Source organism: Diabrotica virgifera, chromosome 1 (assembly GCF_917563875.1).
Source record: "Diabrotica virgifera virgifera chromosome 1, PGI_DIABVI_V3a".
Taxonomy (NCBI): domain Eukaryota; kingdom Metazoa; phylum Arthropoda; class Insecta; order Coleoptera; family Chrysomelidae; genus Diabrotica; species Diabrotica virgifera.
Window position 1 is genome coordinate 31,228,708 of NC_065443.1, and position 18,139 is coordinate 31,246,846.

The window sequence follows — 18,139 nt, forward strand, 5'->3', positions numbered from 1 at the left end:
TTGTTGGGATACTAGCGCCTGTGTCCAGTTTTCTGAGCAGGTTCCAGGCAGTGCGACTGCTATGCGTGAAGTTAAGGTTTTCGAGAGGTTTTCGAGAGAGTAGTGGGTATTTAGATGTTGTCATATATTTGGTTTTTTTCTGCTGGTCCCAGGAAACTGAAATATTAAAACAATACTGAGGGAGAAACAAATGAGAAAAAAAAAAGAGGAGAAAGAAGGTTTTTTGAAATGTACATATATTGCAATTTTACATTGCATGTTATGTGTTTGTTGTTTATTAACAAGTGTAATTGAATTCGGAACATCTCATCATATCATTGATAGTTCAAGAACATACTTATCTCTAAAATAATTTCAGATCTTTATTTACCTCTTAAATCGTAGGCTTAAAAAATAATAAACAAATTTTAATATTATCTGGTACGTGATACCCGCTATAAGATTATAAAAGTACAAAATGGGAAGTCCCAGCTTGACGTCATTGCAGAGACAGTATAAATTTGGAATTTTTTCTATAAAAAATCTTATTAGAGTTAAAGTCTTATCCACAGCAGTATAGTCTCCTGAAGACACAAAAGTATAAAAAATGGTTGAAGATAAAGAAACCAAATATTTTACGCTTGAAGAAATAGCCAAGCATAATGGTAAACAAGGTTCCAGTGTATGGATTATTATCAAAGACAATGTATACGATGTGACTGATTTTATGGAAGAACATCCTGGTGGTGCCGAATTAATAATGGAATGGGCAGGTAAAAATGCAACAAAAGATTTTGATAACTTCGGTCATTCATTAGACGCCAAACGAGATCTGAAGAAACTAAAAATTGGTGAAGTTGATGTAGAGGAACGTAAAAAGAAAATCAATAAAGAACCAAAAGTAAAATCTACCAAAATAACTAGTACAAACGACACCAAACTATACAATGTCAGTGAAGTTGCAAAGCACGATGGGATACAAGATACTAGAACCTGGATAATTATAAAGAATTGTGTATATGATGTAACTGAATATATGGAAGAACATCCTGGAAGTGCAGATGTAATCAGAGAGTGGGCAGGAAAAGACGCAACAAAAGCCTTTGATAATATTGGGCATTCTACTGATGCTAAACGAATCCTTAAGAAACTAAAAATTGGTGAAATTCCGAAAGAAGACAAGAAGAAGAATTCCGACAAAATTACACCAATCCATCAAGAAAACAAAGAAAATATAAACAACAAAGAAGCAAACACCAAATTTTATTCTTATGACGAAATTTCAAGGCATAACGGAAAAGACAATCCTAGGGTATGGATAGTGATTAGAGATGCTGTATACGATGTTACTGACTATCTTGAAGAACATCCAGGAGGAGCAGAAGTTATAAAAGATTGGGCCGGTAAAGACGCCACAAAAGAATTTGACAGTTTAGGACATTCCTCTGACGCCAAAAATAAGTTAAAGAAGTTGAAGATTGGTGAAGTCGTAAACGAAGAAAGAAATAAGAAACTTAAGAAAGTTGAACTTAATAGGCAGATATCTATTCAAAAAATTAAAATTCTTGATTCTTCTCAGTTTGTTAATAGAAAAAGTTGCATTTCAATATTAACTTGTGGCATATTGTGTTAAAACGATGTTTTTGAAAAAGTAATTTTTAAAATTGGTAATCTCAATATTTTATAATTTATTTGTGATATTTATGTCTAAGTATAATTCTATATTGTTTGTTTTATTATTTTGTACCAAAATAAAAATAGATGAACGTTTTAGAGTCTTGTGATTTATTTAGTAAATGTAAAATATATTCCAGTACGTATACAGTGCTAGTCAAAAGTCACCCACTCGTATCTTTTGAACGGTTATACTTATAATAGTAAAATTTAAAGGGAGGAAAAAAACGGATGTAGGCTTCTCAACTCATCATAACAGGTGACGTAATAATGACAGATGACGTTACAGAGCCACTGTGGCCGATAATTTTAAATGGGACCTTATGGCAAGTGATACCTCGTTTGAAAGGTATTCAAAATACCTATTCAGTCATACTGTCATACTCATTTTTTGGGTTTAAGTTAATTTTCATTTTAGTGAATAAATTAAACAAAAAATATAACATTGTCGTTTCGCATTTAATTAATAAAAATTCAAATATCCGCCTATGGTTTTTTTTTGTCAAAAAAGTAGTAGTCCTGTCGCCAGGGGGTACCACGGCCTCCTTAATTTAGATGGACTTACCCAAGTTTTTTTATGTATTTTACCCGTAGAACACGAATTTTTTGGGTAACAGTTGATTCGGATGTCGATAAGATTGTTGTAAACAAAGAACTTGAGGAATTACATAACAGCGATTTTTCGCAAAATAAATCATTTTTTTTTTGTATATTTTGTGCGATTCTCAGCAAAAAATGTTCTTACAAGGTTTTTTCGATAGATAAACGTGGTTGAACTTTCAAAAAATGGGAAAAGTGTTTATAGCTTTGTTTAACAATAAAAAAATTAAACTTTAGCAATGAAAATAATCAAAACCGATAGAATTTTACGTGAACTTTCAAATGCGGTAAGCAGAATTGCTATTTTATTTTTCAATCAAAAGTTATTTGTGTTCAAAAATTGAAATTTTTCGATTTTTTGAAAGTTCAACCGCGTTTGTGTCGAAAACTATGCATCCTACGAAAAAACTTGTGAAAACATTTTTTGCTTAGAATGATCAAAAAAAAAAACAAAAAATGTTATGTTTTGCGAAAAATCGCTGTTATATTCCTCAAGTTCTTTGTTTATAACAATCTTATCGACATCCGGATCAACTGTTAACCAAAAAATTCGTGTTCTACGGGTCAAAATACATAAAAAGAACTTGGGTAATGACCCTAATGGGTCTGAATTAGGAAGCCGTTGTACCCCCACTGGCGACAGGACTATAGACTTTACATCAACGTCAACCTTTTTGACAAGTAACCATAGACGTAAGTTTGAATTTTTATTAATTAAATACGAAATTACAATTTTGTATTTATTTTGTTTATTTACAAAAATGAGCTTTAACTCAAACAAAATTATTACTATGACTGAATAGGTATTTTCAATACCTTACAAACTTGCCATAAGGTACCATTTAAAATTATCTGTCACAGTGGCGCTGTAAAGTCATCTGTCATAATTACGTCACCTGTTATGACTATTTAAGAAGTCTACGTCCGTTTATTTCCTCCCTCCAAATTTCACTATTATAAGTATAACCGTTCAAAAGATACGAGGGGTGGAACGGACTTTTGACGAGCACTGTATAATGCATTTCCAAAAAAGGATTGAATAATTCCTTGGAGACATCGAAAATTGAACTGATACTTTGATTTATGGAACATTGGAAGAAACGATAACGTCATAAAACATCTAAAAAATAACAAAGCACCTGGCACAAATGGAATAACGGCAGAAATGATGAAGAATGGTGGACATGTGCTATGGACGCATATCCATAGGTAAACTAATCGACCGCATATGGACACTAGAAGTCATCCCAGAAGATTGGAAAGTAGGAATCATACTTATGTATGGAGGAGACAAATGACTCTGCAAAAATTATAGGGGCATAACAAGGGGAAAGGCAGTTTTGTTTTAATTTGATTCAGAGCTGGACCACCATCTACAGATAGCTATTTCTGCATCGTATGCTTCATCAGTGTAGCTATGCAGTCCCAACGCTGAAACAAAAATCAACAAGCCTGCCTTTTTTAAGGGAAATACCGCGATGCAGTAATTCCACCTTTGAGACGCAAAACAGCGACATAACAGTTTCAAAAGTCATCTGTCATCTACAAGATACCACCAGGAATTATATACAGCCGCCTGGAATCGTTTTCGGAAGAAATGATTGGTGAATACCAATATGGTTTTAGACCAAAGAGGTCAACTATAGACCAAAATACATGTATTACGAGGTATACATGAAAAATTTGTTGAATATAGCATACCAATTTACAACTTGTATATCGATTTCATACTGGCGTTTGATGGAGTAGATCGACAAAAGATATTAAAGCAACTATCTATGTTAAGGCGCAGTCTCTCTTATGCGATTGTCGCATGCGTTTGACGCAAGTAGCAGTCGCAAGCGATGTTCTGTGCACTCTTCAAATGTAAACTTTATACGAGCGGTCTGTCTTGTGCGTTCGACGCGAGGAATCGCATGCGCCTGCTGCATCGACTGGTGATGATAGCAGTGCTTTGCAGTAACTGAATGCGTCTATTTCATAAAACAACAAAAAATTTGACATGGAATTTAAAAGTTTGTTGTTTATTAACTTATGATAACGAGGTTCGAGGTTAAGAAGCTTTGTTAATTAATATTTTAATAATATGTAATTTCCAGATATAAATAAGCAATGCTGTTGTTTTCATAATTGCACAGAGAATAAACATTTTGTACTAACCATTAATGTGACACCAAGTTTTTCTTCTGGTGTTATCACCCTCTTTTTACCATTCTTGTAGGAGATTTCGTTATGTCTTCCTTGATAACACATAACAAGAAATGGAACTGGATCTTCGTCACGCGAAAGAAACTATGAAACTTGGTCTCATTATCAACCATATATTTACTTATTAAATTGGTTTGGTATCCTTCTTCAACCCTATTCACATACATTTCATCAGTTTTACTCTTTTTTTGGTTTACCTTCATCTGAGAGCATCATTTTTAAAATGTTCTCCTCCATTTCTTGCTCTTTTAATATGTGAAGATAAACCTGTCTCTGTAGATGCTCCATTATTATTATCACTAAATTAATTACTACTTACTACTATTACTACTAATTACTACTACCTACTAATTATAAATTACTAAATATTACTATTATTATAAATGACTAATGAATATTATTAATTACTAAGTATTACTATTATTATAAATTACTAAATATTCCTATTATTATTAATTACTAAGTATTACTATAATTATAAATTATTAAATATCAATATTATTATAAATTACTATGAAGCAATGTTACTGTTATCGGTGCTATTATATAATATATAATCTAACCTATTATTTTTAAAATTCTCGCTTTTCATCAGCTGTTTTATCTGATGCGTCTAAACGCACAAGAGAGACCACCCCAACCACTGCGTTAATTGCTTGCGACTCCTGCTTGCGTCGAACGCATGCGACAATCGCATAAGAGAGACTGCGCCTTTAGGGATACCCAATATAGTCCAGGGCGCATCTGTTTTGAGATGGACGTTGAAAGGTGACTCAAATTTTTTTGCAGAAATTGCTTGAAAATAACTCAAATAATAATATTTGAGTTATCCTCCCACTCAAAATGGTCCGGAACATTGTTTAAATAATCAAAATGTCAAAATATGAAGGAAAAATACGATTTTTTGACTATAACTTTAAAACTATTCATTTGTGAGAAAAGTTGTACTGACATAAAAGTTGCGTAATTAAATTTCCTACAATATAGAATTGGTTAAAAATTTAAAAAATAGTCACCTTTGTTGCAAAATAGCAATAATTCCGAAAAAAAAAACATACAAAAACAAGTATTCGCATTCTACGGTTTTCAACCATTTATGCTACACTTCATATTTTACTCAGAAAATCTTTATGATATAGTAAAACAAGACTGTGAATTTCATTAAGATGGGTTTAATAGATTTTGCAAAATAAATTTTGCAATCCAGTTTTCGCAAAAAATTCATTTTTTAAAATGTTGCAGGACTGAAAATAAAGCAGATAGCAAGTTGATTTTTTTTGCTTATAGAAGTGTACTGTACCTTTCATTTGCAATTTACAAAATTAAAATCGATTAATTACCACGGCGTCAGGAAATTTTTAAAATAAACATTAATTTTTGGTGCTACGCGCAGGACAGCGGTGTTCGATTCACACAAGTTGATTTCCACCAAAATTTCTTCCAATCTTTATCTAATGTATTATTTTCTTACTCTATATTTTGTTGTATTTTAATATTTTAATTCCACAAAAATCAAACTAATTTTATTATTGTTTGTGAAATAGTTAAAATATATGAACAAAGAAAGTTTTTGCTAAAAAAAGTTGTATTTCAAAGGATAGAGTATGTGTTTTTATTTTTCAATAAACAAATTTATTTATTTATATCGAAATGTATTAAAAATGAAAATGAATCAATCATTATAAAAGGTCATTGGAATGCCCAATCAGAGAAAACTATCCGTTGTCCTGCGCGTAGCACCAATAATTAATGTTTATTTAAAAAAATTCCTGACGCCGTGGTAGTTAATCGATTTTAACTTTGAAAATTGCAAACGAAAGGTACTGTACACTTCTATAAGCAAAAGAAATTTCAACCTGCTATCTGCTTTATTTTCAGTCCTGTAACATTTTGAAAAAATGATTTTTTTTTGCGAAAGCTGGATTGCAAAATTTATTTTGCTAAATCTATTGAACCGATCTTAATGTTTACAGTATTGTTTAACTGTATCATAAAGTTTTTCTGGGTGAAATATTAAGGTCCTAAGTGTAGCATAAATGGTTGAAAAACGTAAAATGCGAATACTTGTTTTTGTATGTTTTTTTCGTAATTATTGCTATTTTGCAACAAGGGTCTTTTAAATTTTTAACCAATTCTCTATTATAGGGAATTTAATTACGCAACTTATGTCAGTGCAACTTTTCTCGGAAATGAATACTTTTAAAGTTATAATTAAAAAATCGAAGAAAAAAATCGAATTTTTCCTTCATTTTTTGACATTTTAATTATTTAAACAATGTTCCGGACCTTTTTGAGAGGGAGGATAACTCAAATATTATTAAAATAAAAATGTATACCATTTTTATTATTTTTTATTAGTTTTTCAATTTAAAAATCTTTTAGTAATATTTTTAATATATTTAATATTATTAATGTTGCTATTAGGATTGAAAAGCTTCATCTTTCAAATATTATTATTTGAGTTATTTTCAAGCCATTTCTGCAAAAAAGTTGAGTCACCTCTCAACGTCCAAATGTACTAATATTTTTACAGATGCGCCCTGTAATGACTCTCTTAGATAGTTGGCCAGACTTTAAAAATAAATCATTACCAAAGCGAAGAACTCCATGGTTTTGCACAGAAGTGAAGGAAAAATGTAAAGAAAAAAACGCTTACCTGAAATACAACATGTCAACTCAGACACAAAAGAGGCATACGATAATTACAAGACAATAAGAAATACATGTATTTGTAGGAAGAATAAAAATTAAGACCGGGAACGTTTTTCGGAAGAAATGAAACATGATTTGTACCACTTGGAAACATGAAAAGGGAAATGTGGCACTTTATAAGAGGTCATAGTACAGAGGTGAAGAACTCATAGAACCAAAACACATAGAAAAGGAAAAAAGGATACATGGATTGACTATCTAAAAAAGTTTTCTGCAGAGGAAGAACAAATTACGCTGAAACCGGAAACACCAGAAATGACCACAAATGAATAAGTTAATATACGTAGGAAGGTATACAGTACAGAACCTGGTGTAGGTACTTCCTACACAGGAAGTTCAAAAAACATTTGAAAATCTGAAGAAGAGAAAATCTGCAGGTAAAGACAGAATGTCAAACGAAGTACCTACTGAAATATTGTATAATGACCGAACAAATAAAAACGTTAATAATTCACAAACCGTTGAAAAAAATGATACCGTAGGTATCTGGGATGAGTCAATTTTCCCCTTAGAGGGAGTGTGAGCCGTGTGGCTAAATCTGGATTCACAAAATTCTAAAACATGTATTGTAATACAACACTACATCTCCCAAGCATTACTTGGTCTTTACCGCTTTTTAAAAAATAACTATTATAAAAATTTAAACCAAGACAACTACATAAAACTGTCACTGAAACCGACTCTGCAACTAACCACTAAGTAGAATTTTCAATGTAATCTTGAACGTGAATTCCATTTAATATAGTTATTGTTGATGAAACACTATCGGAAATCCCCGATAACACTTCATTCAATATAAACTTATTTTAATATATCTGAACCTTATTTCCAACTATAACGTGACAACAGTATTAGCAAATCTAGTTTTAAGTGCATCTAAAGTAGAAAGTTAAGTGAAATGGTTGAAATGGTAGAAACAAAATATTATTCTATTGATGAAATAGCCAAACATGATGGAAGCGATGGAAACCGAATTTGGATCATCATTAAAAAAAATGTTTACGACGTCACCGAATACATTACCGAACATCCTGGGGGAACAGACGTTATAAAAGAATGGGCTGGAAAAGACGCAACCAAAGAATTTAATAATATCGGCCATTCGTCAGATGCTAAAAACAAACTTAAGACATTAAAAGTTGGTGAAGTTAATGAAGAAGAGGGAAAAAGTGCATCGAATAACAACAAAGAGAATAATCAATTAGGAATAAATGCGGCAGAAGGATCTTCGGATATCAAATATTACACCCTAGAAGAAATATCCAAATACGACGGTAAACAAGACCCAAGAACGTGGATAATTATAAAGGATATGGTGTACGATGTCACAGATTATCTAGATGATCATCCTGGAGGAGGAGATTTAATAACAGAGTGGGCAGGTAAAGATGGCACCAAAGACTTTGATGACTTCGGACATTCTTCGGATGCCAAAAAGGAACTGAAAACGCTAAAAATTGGTGAAGTTGTTGCAGATCAAAGAAAAACAAAACCTAAGAAAGTAACTAAAAACAATCAAGGGAAGAAACAAGATTCTAACGGGATAAATTCAGCGGATTTTAGAGCTCATAGAAGCTGCATTTCAATAATTACTTGTGGAATTCTCTCATAGATATAATCCTATACTAGGTAACTATCTTTTGTGATATTTTGTTGCTAGTGCTAGTAGAATTTTATCATAATCCATTTTAATTCTGTATTAGTATTATATCTATATGTGTGATTTTTTTAAAATAAAATGTGTATTTTTAAAACTATTTACTTTATCTGTATCTAATATTGCAGTAATACTGTAAACATGACAAAGATATGAAAATTTTTAATCGTGCGAATTTTAAATCAAGTTTTATAAAAATAAATACAGTGACCAATATTAAAATTTGTACTAAACATTTTTTAGCATTTTCTTTTTTCTCTTCCTAGATGTACAGTGTGTCTGCGTAACTTAGAACCATATGGGAAACCGTTTTATTATTAATTTTACGAAAAAAATTAATTCTTTATAAAGTGCTCTGCATGGTTTAAAACCTAAGATGCAACTATCAGATATCAAATTTTATCAATAGTATACGAGGTATGTCAAAAAATATGAATTTCGATCAAGAGTTTGGAATTAAAAAGTATGTTCAAATATGCAATTACATTCTTCTAATTGAAAAAAAATGAAAAGTTTTTCAAATCATAAAATATTTTGTATTTCTAGCAAGTATGATCTGCTTTATTAGTAATTTTACGAAAAAAAGCTATTTTTTAAAAAAGCTCGTCATGGTCTATAAACTACGATGCAATAATAAGATATCACATTTTATCAATTTTATACGAGGTATGTCACAAATATGAGTTTCACTCAAGAGTAAATGATCTATCTTTATAGTTAACAATATTTCAATTAGAACGATGTAGTTGCATATTGAAACATAGTTTTTAATTCCGAACAACTTTTTTTAATAACAATTTTCAATATTGTGATGAATAAAGGCACTTTACTCTTAAGGGAAATTCATATTTTTTGAGATACCTCGTATAAAATTGAGAAAAATTGAAATCTTTTGGTTGTATCTTAGTTTTCTTAAATTAATAATAACAGAGTATCACGAATAAAAATGCCATACTTTAAGAAAAATTTTAAAACTTTTTTTATACAGGGTGCTTCATTAGGAAACGGAAATACTTTAATGGCGAATAGAGGTCACCGAGCCGGTTCTAGATATACTACATCTTTTGCCCTACCGACTTTTATAACCGAATTACAGGGTGTTTTATCGATTTTGCCCATTTCTTTCCTTTTAAAGCCATAACTTTAGAACCAGCCTGTATATTTTTTTGATATTTGGTACACATATGTCTCATTCAAAACCCAAACTACCGACATACTAATCATAAGAAAAATCCAGGTCCGGATTAACAAAAAATTATAAAGTAATTGTGACCTTAAAACAACACCCTGTATATTCAAATTTTGAAAATATGTTTGCATATTTGAAAAGAGCACAAAAAAGTAAGTTCAATTGTTCGCTTCAATTTTTCGGCCAGACAATTTTATGACTTTAATTTTTAAATTATATTGATTTTTTTTAAGAACTTTGGCATTAAAAAGCAGAAATTATTAATTTTTAGTTATAAATTATTAAAGTTAATGAATAAATACTCATTTTAAAAATAATCAATACTTATTTACCACATTGGAACGACCCAATTACTAATGACAAAAATCCAGGTCCGGATTAACAAAAAAATATAAAGTAATTGTGACCTTGAAACAACACCCTGAATATTGAAATTTTGAGAATTTGTTTGCGTATTTTAAAAGAGCATCAAAAACTGCGTTAAAAGATAATAACAATTAATTTAATTACGGCAGTTTTGAAATTATATTGATTAATTCTGTCAAGGTCACAAGAAGCTGCCAGAAAAATGAAAAACAATCCCAATGTAATTAGAAAATCGATTCGAAATCTTTTAAAACGAAAAAGGAAATGCATCAAACAAAATGGCAGACATTTTGAGCAACTGTTATAGTTCAAATATTTTTAATTTATGTTAAATTGTTGAACTGTTTAAACGAATTTTTTTTATTAGATATAGCTTTTTTTTTAATTTTTTACTAAATCATTAAAATATCCCAATTCTGGCAATTCCAATTTTAAATTATGTGCATACAGCTACAAATCCAGAGAATCCATGAAACCAGCGTATTAAATAAGTATTAAGTATTTTTAAAATAAGTATTGATTCCTTAACATTAAATTATTAAAAGTTAATAATACATACCTGGTTTTTAATCGCAGAGTCCTTTAAAATTTCAATACAATTTCAAAATTGATGTAATTAAATCAACGGCGAAAAAATTAAAATGAACCTTTAATCACGATATTTTATGCTCTTTTAAGATGCGCAGACAAATTTTCAAAATTTCAATATACAGGGTGTTGATTCAAGGTCACGATTACTTTATATTTTTTTGTTAATCCGGACCTGCATTTTTCTTGTCACTAGTAATTGGGTCGTTCCAATGTGGTAAATAAGTATTGATTATTTTTAAAATGAGTATTTATTCATTAACTTAAATAATTTATAACTAAAAGTTAATAATACCTGCTTTTTAATGTCAGAGTTCTTAAACAATTCAATATAATTTCAAAATTAAAGTCATAAAATTGTCTGGCCGAAAAATTAAAGCTAACCATTAAAATTATTTTTTGTGCTCTTTTCAAATATACAAACAGATTTTCAAAATTTGAATATACAGGGTGTTGTTTTAAGGTCACAATTACTTTATAATTTTTTGTTAATTCGGACCCGGATTTTTCTTATGGTTAGTATGTTGGTCGTTTGGGTTTTGAATGAGACATATGTGTACCAAATATGAAAAACATATACAGGGTGGTTCTAAAGTTATGGCTTAGGAAAGAAATGGGCAAAATCGATAAAACACCCTGTAACTCGGTTATAAAAGTCGTTAGGGCAAAAAATGTAGTATATCTAGAACCGCCTCGGTGACCTCTACTCACCATTAAAGTATTTCCGTTTCCCAATGAAACACCCTGTATAGAAGAATGTAAATATGTACCTACATATCAGAACATAATTTTTACTTCCAAACAACTTTTCATACTAAAAATTTTCGATATTGTGAAGGTACTTTCCTCTTGAGCGACATTCATATTTTTTTGATATACCTCGTATACTATTGATAAAATTTGAAATCTGATAGTTGCATCTTAAATTTTAGACCATGCAAAGCACTTTATAAAGAATGACTTTTTTTCGTAAAATTAATAATAAAAAAGTTACCCATATGGTTCCAAGTTACGCAGACATACTGTATAACGAGTAACCTATATTGTGTAACCTGTCTCATTATTTATTATCTTGGTCTATTTGTTAAGCAAGTTGGAATATATTTTTTTCAGATTTGTTGTACTAGATTTTTTGAGTTCTCTATTTAACTCTTGTTTTCTATTAATCTCTTTTTTGTTTTTTAGGGAAAATTTAATGTTTAAAGGAATTACATGTAAGTCGAATTTGGATCATTATTAAAAAAATGTTGACGACGTCACTGATTACATTAACGAACATCCTGGGGGAGCAGACGTTATAAAAGAATGGGCTGGAAAAGCCGCAACCAAAAAATTTAATAAGATCGGCTATTCGTCAGATCCTAAAAACAAACTCAAAACATTAAAAATTATCGAAGTTAATGAAGAAGAGGGAAAAAGTGCAACGAATAACAACAAAAGAAAATAATCCATTACAAAAGAATGCGGTAGAGGAATCTTCAGATATCAAATATTACACCCTGGAAAAAATATCCAAATACGACGGTAAACAAGACGCAAGAACGTGGATAATTATATGTTAAGGATATGGTGTACGATATCACAGATTATCTAGCTAGATGATCTTCCAAAGAAGGTACCAAAGACTTTGATGACTTCGGACATTCTTCGGATGCCAAAAAGGAACTGAAAAAGCTAAAAATTGCTGAAGTTGTTGCAGATCAAAGATAAAGAAAACCTAAGAAAGTAACTAAAAACAATCAAGGGAAGAAACAAGATTCTAACGTGATAAATTCTGTGGAATTTAGATCATAATAGTCCATGTGGTGAGACCGCTGACCGCTCCCGTCTGAAAAAAAATTCTGATTCGGTTTCTTTGTGGATTCCTATTTAAAAATGTCCCCTTTAAACAAATCTGAAGGGTGCCGGGCGGAATTTTTGGGCAGAAATTGTTTAAACAATTTTTTTAAACAAATACAAAAGATCATGTTTTTTTGCTCTGGAACATATATTTTTAGATTTTTTGGGTAAATCTAAACAAGAAAGGTATCTTATAATTTTTCTCAGAAATTTATAGTTTTGGAGTTATAGGCGATTTAAAATATAAAAAATGCGAAAATACGCATTTGCGAGGCTTAAATACTCATATTTAAATTAGTATTTTTGAGGTTGCCAGATACCTAGATTGAAGACTGAACATTCAGCTTCAAGATTCTAAGAGTGATCGCGTCTAACTTTAATTTATACCGTTGTTTTTTAATTGTTAATTATGCGTGTTTATCCGATTTTTTTGCCGGTGCGGCGCGCTCCATTTCAAAAATCTTCTATTTTCATCCGAAATATATTTTTACTAGATTCTTTGGGACATTCTAAATAAAATAAGTTTCTTGACATTTTTCTCAAAAGTTAATAGTTTTAAAGTCATAAGCGATTTAAAATCCGAAAAATGACAAAAAAACGCAATTCCAGATTTTAAATCGCTTATAACTTTAAAACTATTAACTTTTGAGCAAAATGTCAAGAAACTTATTTTATTTAGAATGCCCCAAAGAATCTAGAAAAAATATTTTCTGGATGAAAAGAGGAGATTTTTGAAACGGAGCGCGCCGCACCGTTTATAAAAATCGGATAAACACGCATTTTTAACAATTAAAAAACAACGGTATAAATTAAAGTTATACGCGATCACTCTTCAGAATATGGAAGCTGAATATTTAGTCTTCAATTTAAGTATCTGGCAACCTCAAAAATACTAATATGAATATGAGTTTTTAAGCCTCGAAAATGCGTATTTTCGCATTTTTCAGATTTTAAATCTAGTCCTGTCGCCAGGGGGGGTACAACGGCCTCCTGTATTCAGATGGACTTACCCAAGTTTTTATTATGTATTTTGGCCCGTAGAATACGAATTTTTTGGGTAACAGTTGATCCGGATGTCGATAAGATTGTTATAAACAAAGAAGTTGAGGAATTACATAACAGCGATTTCTCGCAAAACAAAACATGCTTTTGTATTTTTTGGGTCATTCTAACCAAAAAATGTTCCTACAAGTTTTTTCGTAGGATGCATAGTTTTCGAGATAAACGCGGTTGAACTTTCAAAAAATCGAAAAATTGCAATTTTTGAACTCGAATAACTTTTGATTAAAAAATGAAATAGCAATTCTGCTTACCGCATTTGAAAGTTCAAGTCTAATTCTATCGGTTTCGAATATATACATTGCTAAAAATTTATGTGTTTATTGCTAAAAAAAGCTATAAACACATAGTGTTTCCCGTGCCTAATACATGCGTTTACACGCATGCTACGTAGAAATAGCCTCGCTTGCACTTGTACCTACTCTACCTACTACTCGTTCGATTTTAAATGAGAAATCATTGAAAACATCACTCCAGCACTAGGTGTTTATACTTTTGTTTAACAATAAAATAATAAATTTTTAGCAATGCAAATAACTAAAACCGATATACTTTGACTTGAACTTTCAAATGCGGTAAGCAGAATTGCTATTTTATTTTTTAATCAAAAGTTATTCGGGTTCAAAAATAACAATTTTTCGATTTTTTGAAAGTTCCACCGCGTTTATCTCGAAAACTATGCATCCTACGAAAAAATATGTAGGAACACTTTTTGGTTAGAATGGCCCAGAAAATACAAAAACATGTTTTGTTTTGCGAGAAATCGCTGTTATGTAATTCCTCAACTTTGTTCTTTGTTTACAACAATCTTATCGACATCCGGATCAACTGTTACCCAAAAAATTCGTGTTCTACGGGTCAAAATACATAAAAAAAACTTGGGTAAGTCCATCTGAATACAGGAGGCCGTTGTACCACCCATGGCGACAGGACTAATCGCCTATAACTCGAAAACTATAAATTTTTGAGAAAATTTACAAGATACCTTTCTTGTTCAGAATGACCGACAAAACTTAAAAATGTATGTTCCGGAGCAAAAAAACCTGATATTTTGTATTTGTTTAAAAAAATTGTTTAAACAATTTCTGCCCAAAAATTCCGCCCGGCACCCTTCAGATTTGTTTTAAAAGGGACATTTTTGAATAGGAATCCACAAAGAAACCGAATCAGAAATTTTTATAGACGGGAGCGGTCTCACCACATGGACTATAAGTATAATCCTATATTATGTAACTATCTTTTGTGATATTTTGGTGTTAGTGGAGTTTTATCATAATCCATTTTAATGCTATATTATATTAACTATTATATCTATATATGTGATTTTTTAAAATAAAATGTGTATTTTTAAAACTAGTTATTTTATCCATAATATTGCAGTGATACTGTAAACATGACAAATATATGAAAGTTTTTAATCGTGTAAATTTTAAAGCAATTTTTATAAAAATTAATACAGTGATCAATGTTTTTAACTCATTATTAAAATTTTTACTAAAATTTTTTTAGTAGTTTCTTTTTTCACATCCTACGTAAATATGAGTAACCTATATTGTGTAGCCTGTCACAGTATCGATTATCGTGATCTATTTTTTAAGCAACTTGAAATCTATATTTTTTTCAGATTGTAGTGCCATATTTTTTGAGTTCTCTATTTTATTCATGTTTTTTATTAATATCTTTTTTTGTCTTTTGACTTTTTCGATTTCACTATCTAGCTTTTCCTGCTTTTTTACTCTCTTCTTCTTTAAGTGCCGTCTTCTAATCGGAGGTTGGATATCATCATCACTATCTTTATTCTATCTACCGCATGCTGCTCTGAAGAGTTCTATGGAACTGCATTTAAAACAGTCCCTTAAATTCTTTAGCCAGGACACTCTCCTTCTTTCTATCTCTCCTTCTTCCTTTTATCTTTCCCTGTTAGTCCAGTCGGGTTAGACGAATAACAGGCCTAACCTTGCATTAGGAGCTGCCCCAAATTTTAGTTTTGTAATCTTTAGAGGGGGTCAATAGTAGTGTAATTGCGCTGTTGCGTCAGCTGCCATCTTGATTTTAAACGAGAACCGTTTTTGCTCAATATCTCCGCCATTTTCAACTTTTCGACAAAAAATATAACAATCAAAATTGTTGAAAATGTAATTTTCTATTATTTCTATTTATACAAATATACAAATTCCCCCAATAAATATTTAGATCTTTTATTTATTTATTATTATTATGATTAATATTGAAAATTATAAATTTTAAGTTGTTTCAGAAAACGGAAATAATTTTACTGTTATTAATGCATTATTTTACTGTTATTTAAGTTCAATACAGTTCGACCCATTAAATGTAAATCGATAAAATTATGGGATTTACAGTTTTCATGTACATATGGAATATTTTCAGCAATTATTTAAAAGCAGGTACGTATTTAGGAAAAAAATACAGAAATTATTAAGTCGATCCTTATAAAAAATTTGTATTTCACGTACCTACTACAGCTTATTAAAAATGTTATTACTATTGTCCTTTTCATGAGCATTTTTCAGTGCGTCACAAATTATATAAAAAAAGGTAAGTCCGTGATAATACACATTTATAACATTTATTCTAACATGACATTTTAGTTAAATCTGACAGTTGTCACATTTTATTTGCAATTTGGCATAAAAACAAATCAATTGTGTTTATTGCATTTATAAAATGGTATTTTCTTTGATTTGTGTAGTCTTATAAATTGTACAGATTATATTCGTAAATATATTATATAATTCGTAAATAATTTTTTTTCGATTATAGAGCCATCTATCGACAACTAGAATAAATTTTATAAATGTCTGTAATCACCGACGTGCCTTTTTTCTGTCACATACAATTTAATGCGTTAGAAAGAAATCGAAAAACTGTGACGCACTGAAAGATGCTCATGGGAAAAAGATTACTATTAAATAGATTAACGTATATTATCCACATATAACCCCTCCGTCATTATATCAGGTAGAATGACAAATTAGGCATCAAATTAAAGCTTATAATCCAAGGAGGGTACTAAAGGTTATAAATTTGACCTAGGCTGTCTGTCAATATAACTCCTCCGTCATTACACCAGGTAGAATGACAAATTAGGTGTCGAATGAAAGCTTATCATCCAAGAATGGTAATAAAGGTGAGAAATTTGACCTAGGATTTCTGCTTTTAGGAAAGCTACCAGAAGTACTGTTTTAAAGTGACCGGAATAGTACAAGTGATATATTATTCTACGCGTCTTCGCAAGACGAGAATAAATATATATTTCCAGTTTCGTGACTGTCTGTCCGTCAGCGAATACAACTCCTCCGTTATTAATACATATAGAATGACAAATGAGGTGTCGAATGTATCTAAGCTTATAACCCAAGTATGGTATTAAAGATGAGAAATTTGACATCAGCTTTCCGGTTTTAGAGTTGCAACCGTAAGTACTGTTTTAAAGTCACCGAAATGGTATAAGCGATATATCATTCGACGTGTCTTAGCAAGATGAGAAAAAATGTAAAATTTTGGTTTCAATAGCCTTTCCGGTTAAAAAATTCTAACCAGAAGTGCCATTATAGTCGCAAACATGTAAAGCATCAATCGAAGCGTACTGAAAAGTTGAGTTTGAGTCTTTAGTTCTGGTTTTGAAATCATTTCTGTTTAAACAATGATGACCCAAAGTTTAGTAAAAATGACCAAAAATTAGTAAAATCGTATATAAATCGACCCAAAGTTACACACACAGTTCAAATATCGACTTCCAGTTCTACTTTCGATTACTTTGGGTGAAAACCTAGGACTTACGAAGTCCAATTAGTTGTTTTCAAAGTATTTAAAAAATCAATAAAAAGTCATTTTTATCATTCCGAAAACATTTTACGAAAGTAGAGTTATTTTTGGTTTATAAACGATTTGAATAGCTTTGTTAATATTGACTGTAGAGTAAAACTACTTTAGGATTTCAAAAGCTGGTATTTTGCATGAATTTTCAAATAAAACTATTCGCGGTTAATTACGGTCAAAGTTAGCCACTTTTAATATTTAATTCACAGTTACTTCTAGATACATAAAATTTTCCTGTAACAGTGTTTTAGTTACCATACTCCTCCGAAACGGCTTGACTGATTTTTATGAAATTTTACACGTATATACTGTAGTACTGAGAATAGGTTTTAATCTATTTTTCATGCCCATAAGTTATAAGTGGGTTGCCCCCTGACATTTTTTTATATTTTTTTGGACAAAATTGTGTACCTTAATTTTATATG

The 18,139-nt window shown here is 30.6% G+C and overlaps 2 protein-coding genes across 2 annotated transcripts; both read left to right on the top strand.

Moving 5' to 3' along the window:
• The first annotated feature begins 503 nt into the window (after positions 1 to 503).
• On the top strand, positions 504 to 1,752 carry LOC114328209 (uncharacterized). Its single transcript, XM_028276995.2, has one exon. It carries the CDS (start codon positions 587 to 589, stop codon positions 1,610 to 1,612), a length of 1,026 nt encoding a protein of 341 aa, XP_028132796.2. The 5' UTR covers positions 504 to 586; the 3' UTR covers positions 1,613 to 1,752.
• Positions 1,753 to 7,953: 6,201 nt separating this feature from the next.
• LOC114328210 (uncharacterized) lies at positions 7,954 to 12,878 on the top strand. The gene is made up of 2 exons (XM_028276996.2): positions 7,954 to 8,802; positions 12,159 to 12,878. The coding sequence occupies exon 1, from the start codon at positions 8,072 to 8,074 to the stop codon at positions 8,783 to 8,785; it is 714 nt and encodes a 237-aa protein (XP_028132797.2). The 5' UTR covers positions 7,954 to 8,071; the 3' UTR covers positions 8,786 to 8,802; positions 12,159 to 12,878.
• The last annotated feature ends 5,261 nt before the right edge of the window (positions 12,879 to 18,139 follow it).